At 43.1% G+C, this 10,762-nt stretch overlaps 1 protein-coding gene across 1 annotated transcript; it reads right to left on the bottom strand.

The window, feature by feature from the left end:
• IPP (intracisternal A particle-promoted polypeptide) lies at positions 1–7,766 on the bottom strand. Its single transcript, XM_071750262.1, has 8 exons — positions 7,372–7,766; positions 6,848–7,279; positions 6,379–6,534; positions 5,458–5,625; positions 4,074–4,211; positions 3,640–3,762; positions 2,746–2,966; positions 1–1,796 (listed from the first exon to the last, which is right to left on the bottom strand). The coding sequence occupies exons 1-8, from the start codon at positions 7,658–7,660 to the stop codon at positions 1,572–1,574; spliced, it is 1,752 nt and encodes a 583-aa protein (XP_071606363.1). The 5' UTR covers positions 7,661–7,766; the 3' UTR covers positions 1–1,571.
• Between the last annotated feature and the right edge of the window lie 2,996 nt (positions 7,767–10,762).

Genomic DNA, 10,762 nt, shown 5'->3' with positions numbered 1-10,762 from the left:
TGGTTCTGAAAATACCTTTTATTATTAAAAAAGTTTAAAACAAACTTAAACTTTGGTGGAGGGGAAAGACAGAATAAACATTAGTTCACACACACAAGAAATCCTTTCAAAGTAAAAGCACACACAAACTTATAGAACAGTGAGATTAACAAATCCTCCATCATCTTGCATGCTATAGCCTGGCAATCTCCCAACCTGATGTTAGAATATAAGACTAAGATTCTTTAGGTATCTGCAACACACACCTTGGAGGCTTTTATTAGTGTATTAATTTGTTAATTGTACACAGGGGATATTGACCTAGACAGCATGAATGCTCCTTTGTCTGCACTGAGCAGGCTTCCTGTTCTGTGACATTCCAGTTGTGGTTTTGTGTTCTAGAATAATACTGTCTATCAAAATTCAAGCAGCCTTGTTTCAGACTTCATCTAAATCATCTGCAGCTGTGCAGAAAATGCAATCAAATTGTGCAAAAAGCAACTTCAAGTATGCTAATTAGATGAATCTAGAAATAACTCCCAACTCCTAGTAGTATTGTTCTGCTAAGTATATCCAAGCTAAATACAAACTCCTTCACACTAGACACTTCAGAGTGTCACTTTTATGCTGAATGCAGCTCATTCTATCACAAAAATCTCCATTGGCTCAAATTTGGAAGATACAAGATGCAGAAAAAGATGAACGTGTGTAACTTGAAGAATTCCAATGCCAAGTCTCAGTATGTGTCATGCATTTAACTGAGGGGAAAAGAAAGGCAAAAGGCTTTCCCTGTATGTTTAGGACTGGTCTTAGTATAAAAAAGATAATCTAATTAATAGCATTCCCATTTAAAATTCATCAAAGCTTACATAAAAAGGAGCTCTACTGTTATCGCTGGTACCACGGAAGAAAATCCTGTGCTGAAGTGGAATGAATCATTAGAACTGTGAGAATAAACTTCCAGAACAGGAAATTCTTAGCCACTCACCATCCAAGTTAGTGGTGTGGCCAGAAAGTATCCACTTCATATTAAATGCCCATCACATCCATCAGCAGAAGAGTCTCAAATGCATAAGGTCTTAAGTAGAGGCATCAGTCTTTCCCATCTGTTACCTTTTCTTTCTTGTTTTCTGACAGAAAAGGACAACTAATTACAACCAAGTCACCCATCTGCTCTTATCTACAGTTAACTCCTAGCTGTCTATAGCAGCCTCCTTCCAGATTGTAAGGCCAGCAGAAGGTGCCAGCTTTTGGTGCACTCTAGGCAGTTAACAATATGGGTAATGTTTCTAATGCACTGGAATGATTTCAGAATTCTACAGGGCAAATTTGCCTTTCATTTCAGTGAGCTTAATCCAGCTGTAAGAGGCATTCCTGCTCTTAACAGAATACTTCCTGAGAGAGACACTGGATAGCCAATTTACTTTGAAGGGCAAGGGGTTTAATAATTTTTCCTCAGGAAAAGCCCTCTGATCTAGTTCCCCACCATCTCTACTAAAGGTCCTGTGTTAGAGGAGGTTTCTGGTGAATGAAACTACAAATCTGAGGAGACAGATTTACTCATCCCTTGAATGGGTTTTCTCCTTTGTGTATCACAGCACAGCTACACCTCCTTCACAACGACTGGTTATCATGTTGGCAATTTCAGTCCAACTGTCCATATGGGGGTTGTAAACTTCAACAGAGTCAGAGGTTACTGGAGCAGCAAAATCATGACTGGGAGCTCGGCCTCCTGAGGCGTAGAGAAACCCGTTCACAGCCACGACACAGACACCGGCCCTTGGTATCTTCATTGGTGCAACTTCAACCCACTTCTCCTAATGGGAAGGTGAAACAGTCAACAAGTAGTTTTAGGGCAAGCCTCAGTTCTGATAAAGTAACTTTTAATGCTTGCTTAAAAACTGAAACATACAAAGAACACTACACATACGCTTCACATGCTCAAATATGGTACAGCATCAAGAGGATTATCAAGACTGGAATGGCAGTACTTCCAAAAGTGGTCCAAATCATTCTGGTTACTACAGAAAAGACCACGTACATTCTGTACAGAACACCCCTCCCTTTCTTCAGTCACTACAAGATGCAATCTGTCTCCAAAACAGAGAATAGTACAGTGTTAGAGAGGGAAAATAAGGAAAATTAGATTCAATTCCAAATGTGAAACAGCACAGCACACTGGACTGCATTCTGCTTTTAACACTAGGTGCTGTTCCAAAGAGCAGCATAGATACATGAGCAATAACATTCAGGAAGAAGCTTCTGAATATGATTAAAAAAAAAAATAAAACAAGTGTTCAAAGAGATTTTTCTAATCTGAAACATGGATAGATTTTAATGCAGAAAAAAAGATCCTCAACCTTTGCAACAAAGAGCAACTCTAAATTTTTCCAGGGATTATTTTTTTCCCTCTCTAGTCAGAGTATTGACCATTCTATTGCAGACAGGGAATCTATTCTGCCCCCTTCCCCTCCTGTATTAAACCCTGACAAGTATGTACCAGAAGTAGTATCTATGCAACATCTGTACTGGTTAGCTTTCAGTTTCCCAAGAGCACTATACTGAGTCACATGGCAAGATTCTACAGACTGGTTTGGGCAAACACCCCCTGGGGTCATGAAGCTTAGTTTCACTCAGATTAAAAACCAGAAGAGAAAAGAAAATGGAATTTCAGATTTTTTAAAAAAAGGAAGCAGGCTACCTCTATAGAATCTTACACAAAGCTGATGCAATCCACATTTATAAAGAGAAGGGACTTGATCATACCTCTTCAAAGGAGTATCTTTCTACAGTAGCAAGTGCATCCTGAGATTCATTCCAGCCTCCAACAGCATAGATACAATCATTGAGAGCAGCCACACCAAGATATGCTCTTCGGGTGCCCATTGGAGCAAGCTCAGACCAACGTTTGGATATTGGGTCGTAGACTTCAACAGAACGGAGCTCTACTCCTTCGTTGCTGATACCACCAACAACATAAATTAGACCTGTAGAAACAGTTTCTCCTCTGTTAGGTTTCATAATACAAAGGTTAGAAAGACAGAAAATGTTTGTCATAATACAAGTTTCAGCCTGGTTAGGAATGGGTAAGAAGATTAAGCCTGGTTAAGAATGCTACATAAAAATCCTCCATTTGTTGGATAGTAGCATACATAAATCTTTCAAATTAATAAATTGTGGCTCAAGCAGTAGAAGCTCTGATGAAAGCAAAAAATAATCAAGTGCAGGGGAGGTAATCCAAAAGGCTGCGACTGCCTACCAGGCCTGGATCAAATACATAATAAACACATTTATAGATGAGGTCTTGAAGTGGGTATTAAAATAACTTGCGGCAAGTCTTCAGATTGTCACAAAGAAACATTTGCAAGCACAAATACAGAAGGTAATAAAAGCAGTATCAGGAAAGACAATCAACTGTTAAAAGACCCTCCAGGCAGCCACATAAAAACTGTTTTCAGGAGATAAAAGGCAAAAGACAGAAATTTATAGTCTTTGAGTTCTGCAGAATTAAATATGGTACTAGATGGACAAGTAAGCAAGGCACAAGCATGTGCAACCAATAGCACAGTACAAGGCAAATGTAAAAATTAATGACTGAAACATAATGCTTCAAAATCCACTTCATCTTTTGTTTATGGATACAAATTTAACAATACTCACCTTGCATTTCACAGCACCCAAAGCAGTGACGGGGCACAGGCATATTTCCCACGACATCCCAACTATTTTCTTCAGGATCAAACCTTTCAACTGTGTTGCCAATCTCTGCTCCAACCCAACCTCCTGCCAGTATAATAGCAAACACAGGGAAGAATTTAATGGCATGAAGCTTTGTGTCAGCTGCATTTTCAGACATGGTGCACTGTTCCAAGACAAAGTAATTCTGAACCAGTGTACAGTCTACAACAGAAATAAGTTATAAATGAACAATAACAAATTCACAAAGATGTGGTATACTAATGCTTGTCTAAACCTTTTTTTTTTTTAAGTTTGCAAATCTGCAACACCAAGATGCAATATTTAAGATCAAATAATTTTACAAGTTCCATGAATTAACACCTTTTAGATTAAGAAAGGAAAGATCCAAAGATTACCCAAAGCATAGATGGCACCATAGCATGTGCACACTCCTAGTCCACAACGGGGATGGTTCATGGAAGCCACAGTGGTCCACTGCTTAGTAACAGGATCATAACATTCTGTACAGTCAAAAATCATCGAGTTGTCCTCACCTGCATAGTAAGACAAGAGCAGAGACAGGAGAAACACAATGTTTGGCACTGTAGATAAAGAATCATTGCTTGGTTCCTTCCAGGTCAGACACCATTTTAACACAGGGTCTTTCTTTTTGCTAGTCAAATGGCCAAAGTAGCAAAAACTTCGTTTATACCCAGAACTGAATCAACACTAGAAATAGCTTTCATCAAAAGTTCCCTGAGACATTACTGAGATTTAAATATTGGGTTTAAAAATTGAGTGTTGTGTGGGAAATGTAACTGGTTTGTAACTGAAGTTTGTAACTGAAGCTGGACCCCAAAATAGCTGTTTGTATGGTCACCCAGAAGCTCTGATGTCTATCCAAGCCTCCTGGGTCTTAAAAATGTCTCCACATCTCAGGAGATCAAGCTCCCTCACAAGATGTCTGTTACTTCCTGTTCTCATTTTGACCAGGAATAGGTTACCAAAGGTATTTCCCACTCTGCTCCAGCCAGAAAAAAGACTTAAGAACCACCTGGTGATGAAAAATCTTTTTTTCAGGCCATCTATCCAAACTTCTTGAACTTCTCTAAAAGTTGAAGTTTTGGGCACTGGTTCAAGTAGCTGTTATTGGATCCCAGTAACTTTATCCAACCTTATTCACAACCTGGCTCCAAAAATTATTTCAAACCTGAAACTTGGGATACCAAAATTTAAATCAGACGGGTGAACAACCACAGGGCTACACACATTTTACTCTGCAGCACAACTGATGGGGTTGTCAAGACCAAAGAATGCATTTTGCAGTGACAAAAACATAGGTATGCATTCTTTAATGATGGGCAAGTAACCTGCCACATCCTTGTACAAACAAATATAATAAGCCTTTCCAGGCAGGCAGATCACAAGTGGCCTGTCCTGTACTACTGCCTTTTATGCTATGGGCTTCTCCTAGAGAAGAAATCCTATCAGTGTTGGTACACAAGGTCTGCAGAACACCCAGCACCTTTTAGGACATCTGTTTATGTCCATATGTTTTGAGTGTGAATTGCTGTACCATGAGGGGAGAGAAGCTTTGTAAAAACTGTCCAGCATAGGAATCCAAATGGGCATTCACAGAGCTGGTAGAGAACCAAGGAACCCTAATTCAATTGGTTCTATATCTAAAAGTTAACTACTTTTGGGTGCCCTAGAACTATTTACAGGAAGACTAATTTTTAAAATTTCCATCCTGAGTCCTCTAGTATCCACGTAACATAGAAAGCACGTTTCAGTTGCTACCTCCAATGGCATAGACCATTCCTCCCACCACAGCCACACCCAGCCCACTTCGGGCTTGGTGGAGAGATGACACCGTGGTCCAGTAGTGGCTGAAGGTATCAAATCTCTCCACACAGCTGAGGGCTCTACTGTCACTCCAGCGTCCTCCTTGCAGTCGAGTGTACCCACCTAGAAAGTAAGTGGAAAGAGTAAGGGCTTCCTGCTCATCCCCACGTTCCTATATCTAAATCACAAATTAAAGTAACAGGCATCAGCCACTTCTAGTAGGAATTGTCCTTTTCAAAGTAGCAGTGTTTCTCCGTCACAGAAGAAAGGATGGTAATACCTTGGAACTTGTGCCTGAGGTGATCATTTCACAACACACCAAATATGACCATTGGTGTTCATAATAAAACACATAAATCACCCCACAGCCTTTGCTATCTGAGTCACTATGACTTCTCCTGGGTTGAAACAAGAACATTCTCTTCCAATACAAAGCTGCTGAAAACTTGCAATTCCAAATATCCCATCATATGAACCAGAATATTCTGGACAGAGAAAAGTTCAGCCTTGAGAAGAGCAAGGAGTGCTGTGAATTTGCATACACCATTCCAGCAGTGAACCATGGGCAAATCCTCTGCTGATTTGCACATTTCTACCCAAGCCAACTCCTGATTTGCAGATTTCCACGCAAGGCAAATAATTTCTAAAAGGCAAATCTAGTCTTTGAATGCCACTCCTAATGACATGAAACATGAATGCTGCCCCTTTGTGCAATTATAAGAGGAAAGCAGCTAACATGGTAACTCAACCAGATAAAGATTTTGCTATCTTTATATCTTTTCATAAAAAAAATGAAAAATCCAGTATCTCCTTCAGTACTGTAATATGAGATATTCTATCATTTGTTTTAGAAGGTTCAAACAGCCACATTCTAACCTACTGCATAAAGGTACTTCCTGGCTTTCCTCCGGGGACGACCTTTAGAAGCTTGCAGAAAACTGCTGACCTTGTTGTCTTTGGGAGATTTACAGACTTCACAATATTCTTTCAAAAGAGTTTGCAGGGCCACCCGAAGGCTGAAATCTGGAATACCTGGAGGAAAAAAGCAAATGAAAAAAGGCATAGTGAGAAACTACAGACAAGTAACTGTTGTAGGAAAGTTACTGGCTTCTCCTAAAACAGAAGACAAGTCAACATTGCCTAATTCTTTAAGATTTTTTCACAAGCATGTTTTTAAAGTAAGCTGTGCTCATTTGTTAAAGAATAGAACTTGTCTGGATAAAGTAAATCTTTTCAGTCATCATGCTATTATTTTTAAGAACTCCATCAAAATCCAGTAACTGAATGACATACCACTTGCTCAAATCCAAACATCTGATGCTGTTTCTTCCCTTCTCTCACTTACTTTCTATGTATTTTAGCAGCCTTTGTGCTGGTAGCAGAGGGAATCGAACAGGCTCCAGTACTTCTACGACGTATTTCTTCCTTTTCCCCACATCCTTCAAAATCCATTGCATTGCCGCTATGAACACCTGGTACTCGTCCTCGATGCTGAGGTCCTCACTTCGCAAGATCTTAACCAGCTGCTCTTTTGTCAGGGCCAGGAACTCCTCCCCGCTCTGCACCTCCAGGAAGTGTGCGTGGATGTAACTCTCGGTGAACTCCATCAAGTCGTGACAGGCGATCTGCTCGGAGAACTGGAAGAGGCCGATGCAGTTCAAGGGGTCGATCTGCCCCTTCAGGAACTCGCAGCAAAGCTCCACCACCTCGGTGAGCTGCAGCATGTCGGCGGCGACGATCAGCTCCTGCACGTTGTGCTCCCCGATGCTCACCACCCCTGCGGGGACACCACAGCTCCGGACTGCGGCCGTCGGGACACCGTCACCCCGTCCCCACCGCCGGGACATCGTCCCCGCCTCCCCCCGTTACCTGTGTAGATGAAGTCGAGGAGCGTGTGGAAGGTGTCCGCCTCGACGCCCGCGATCCTCACCACATCCCGGCCGGACTCCTTCATGCCACCCGCGAAGAGCGCCGCGAAGTAAGGGCTGCTCGCCGCCAACACCAAGCGGTGCACGGCGAACGCCTCCGGGCCCACCTCCAGCCGCACATCGCAAAAGCTCTGCCCGGCCCGCAGCCGGTTGATCTGGGCCAGGAGGAGGCGGGCGTGCCGGTCAGAAAAGGAGCTCCCTCCACCCTTGGCCGCCGCGGCACACGCCATAGCGCTCACGGAGGTGGCAGCGCCCGCCCCCACCCCTCCCCTCCCGCCCCTCCCCGCCGACCCGCGGGGCAGCGCTGCCGCATGCGCAACCCTCTCCCTGCTCTGCCCGCCCGGCGCGCATGCGCGGTGGCCGGAGATGGGGTGTGCGGGAGGAGGAGGTGGATTTGTTCAGGTTGTGTTGTGGTTGTCTGGTGCTTTGTGTGCCTGCCTGGTCACTTGGCTCGGTGGAACCATCACGGGCACCTCTGGCACCGCACCCTGAGCTCGCTGCCTGCTCTCTGAGGAGGTTTCTATGGTGTGGTTAAAGATGGTTTCCTGCTAGGTTTGTTCACTGTGCTTGGTTCTGTGGTAACAGGTGAATGGCAAGTGTGCCGTCACCTTGGCTGCCTTCCCCATCTCCTGCCCCAGTCGTGTTCTCCTCAGGCCTGTTTTTGCAAGCTGGATTCCTGGCTGCCTTAACCTTAAGTTTTTGTGAGAGAGAAACACGGCAGTGTTGGGGAGAAAGAGCTGCCATGTGCCTGGGGGAACCCCAGAGATGGGAATAGAGAGGAGCTGCCTCTTGTTACCTCAAGGACTGTAGCATTAGAGCCAGCACTGATCAGCCCATGCTCTCCCTTTTTAGTGTCATCCCATATTTGGGCCTCCTTCCTTCCAGCATGGATGTCTCATCACAGTGCACTGGGGTCAGCACTGGTCCTGAGGCAGGGCAAGCTTCTCAGTCTGTATAATTCACTGAGTCACTGCATGCCTGAGCACTGAGGGGTGAGCATCAGATACCAAATTACACGCACGAGGTCACTGGCTCTGGCAGAGCTGGCACAGATTCTGAGAGAAAAGCATCCCTTCTGAGTTTTCCACAACTGTTCTAAAAACAACTTGAGAGCCTCTTGGAATGCTTCAATATCTATTTACTCTGAGACTGGAAAAGAAAAACATATCTGCTCACAGTTACAATGGCCATGGCCTCTCATGAGGCTTTTCTCGTGATTCTGCATTTCACTGTAATAACTTTGAAATGTGCTTCTAGAAGGAATCTGAATCATGGTACTCTCTGAGGACCATCGGTTTATCTTTCATCAGCATTTCATTCTTGACAGTAGAGTGGTAAAATTACTTTCCAAACTGGCCTTAAAAAAATACCCATAGAAAATGTAGATCTAGATAGAAAAATAAGGTTTCTGCAAGCACACACATTTGGACACATGCTGATATAACATGGTATAAATTTTAAGCTAGGCTAATATGTGTTGAGATTTTTCTTTCACTGATGAATCAGTAAAAGAAACCAGACCCCTCTCGCACTGACGTTTTATTCATCGGAAGTGGCCTGTGAGTAAAAGGCTTAGAATTCTCCTAAATGCCAGTGGCTCAGGCACTGGCTGATGTCAGCTGTTAGACACTTGGCCAGTACTAGGATTTCACACCATAGTGTCAAATTTACAGACAGAAAATAGCGTTGCTGGGACTGCTAATTTTGCCCTGAAGGCCTGTCCTGGACTTTATTAATGGGTTGAATGGTTCTGTCTCCAGAAGAGGGCACTGCATCTTTCTTCTGGAACCAGGCAGAGTATGTACAATATGGAGCTAATCCTGCCGTACACTATTGTGCATTTATCAAACCAAGATGCAGATTTTCAAGAATAAGTCTGAAAGTACATTTGGCAGCGTGAAATTCCATGAAATGAGGAGACTTTTGATTAACTAACTCTGAGAATGACCGGTCATTGCAGTGAAGGAATTAAAATTATCTTCAGTTTTAATTTAAAAGGTTCCTAACATGTTATTTGCCAAATAGCCAGCTGAGTGCTGTCTGACACATGAGACAGGTGACAAGAAATGCATGCCCTTTGCAGCGTGTCCACTGCTCATGCCTCCTCACAAGTGCTGCTGTCACAGTACCAAAGGCCCTCAATGAGAAGACCCTCACAAACTCACAAAAGCCTCAAATTCAGGCTTTTTCTTGAAACCCCCCTGTGCTGTGCAAGAGTGCCGTGAAGCATTGCAGTCCTTGTGTTATCGCCCAGATGCCCATGGCTGCTCAGATTTCCCTGGCTGAACTCAGGAAATCCTTTTCAGATGCCTGGAAGATGTTGTGCTGAGCTGCAGATGGTGCTGCTTCAATCAGATCCTGCAGATGGTGCTGTTTCTACAGGATGATGCATTTGAAAATACAACAAAAAAGAAAAATGGGTGGTTAAAAGCTGTTGCATGTGCTGTTGTCCTCTGCTAGAGGAACATTTTTGCTAGATCTAAGATGCTTTGTTCTGGTTTTTGTGTTTTGGTTTATTTATTTATTTATTTATTTATTTTACTGAACTCCACAAAGAGGAAGGGCTTTTGTTCTCAACGAAACCAAAAGGCAAGTAATTAATTTGAAAGTGCAGTTTTGCCTTTGTGTCTCAAGCCTGTCTGTAATCCCTAAAGCTCTGCGGATCATTTTCACTTAGAATTCCATCAAGTATCCTTACCATGCTTGGCTGCTAAAGTTTTATCTTGCAGAGGAGACACGAGACTCAGGCCTTGACCGTTTGTAGGTACAGCAAACCCTGTGGGATGTTTTGTGGTAGGGAGCCACTTTCCATGAAAGTCAACCAAAATGTGCCACGTCACTTTCCTCCTCCAGTTTCAATGAGTTTGAAATCTTCAGTTCCCGCTCTAAACTGTTGTGCATCTCTGCTCTTTGTCCTCTGTCTAGAATCTTTCAGTGGTATGTTCAGTTGCTATTTTAATTACCAATTACCTGTTGTATTGACTGCTTGTATTTTAATGCATTTCACCTATCAGATGAGAAGGGCTGGACAGCCTCACCAAAAGGGAAAGGTGACAAAACCTTTATAGGTGACAACTGGTTTTGCTCCAGTTCCCTAAGCTTCACAGGGACTTGATCTCAAATTTCTCCTAGGGAAGCCAAAATTGCAGAAGTAGAGACCCACCAAGAGTTTATAAGGTTAAAAAAATATCTCTAGTGTACAAAGCTGCGTCTCTTACACTTCTAACACACCTTCTCTCTGTTCAGGCCCTGGTGTCCCATTTGCTCTGGATGCCACTGCATGCCCAAGGCAATGTAATCTGTTTATGCACAGTTTAGTGGAGTGATTGTGT

Source organism: Heliangelus exortis, chromosome 8 (genome assembly GCF_036169615.1).
Source record: "Heliangelus exortis chromosome 8, bHelExo1.hap1, whole genome shotgun sequence".
Lineage (NCBI taxonomy): Eukaryota > Metazoa > Chordata > Aves > Apodiformes > Trochilidae > Heliangelus > Heliangelus exortis.
Note: the sequence above shows the minus strand (reverse complement) of the source record. Positions and strands in the feature narration are given on the sequence as shown.

What these genes read in the sequence shown, in the direction of transcription:
- IPP (XM_071750262.1), bottom strand. Translation starts at nt 7,660, where the DNA reads ATGGCGTGTGCCGCGGCGGCCAAGGGTGGAGGGAGCTCCTTTTCTGAC. An exon ending in CCTCGACTTCATCTACACAG is followed by an intron (nt 7,280 to 7,371) that starts GTAACGGGGGGA and finishes GTGTCCCCGCAG; the next exon opens with GGGTGGTGAGCATCGGGGAG. An exon ending in GAAGTACCTTTATGCAGTAG is followed by an intron (nt 5,626 to 6,378) that starts GTTAGAATGTGG and finishes CTTACTTTCTAG; the next exon opens with GTGGGTACACTCGACTGCAA.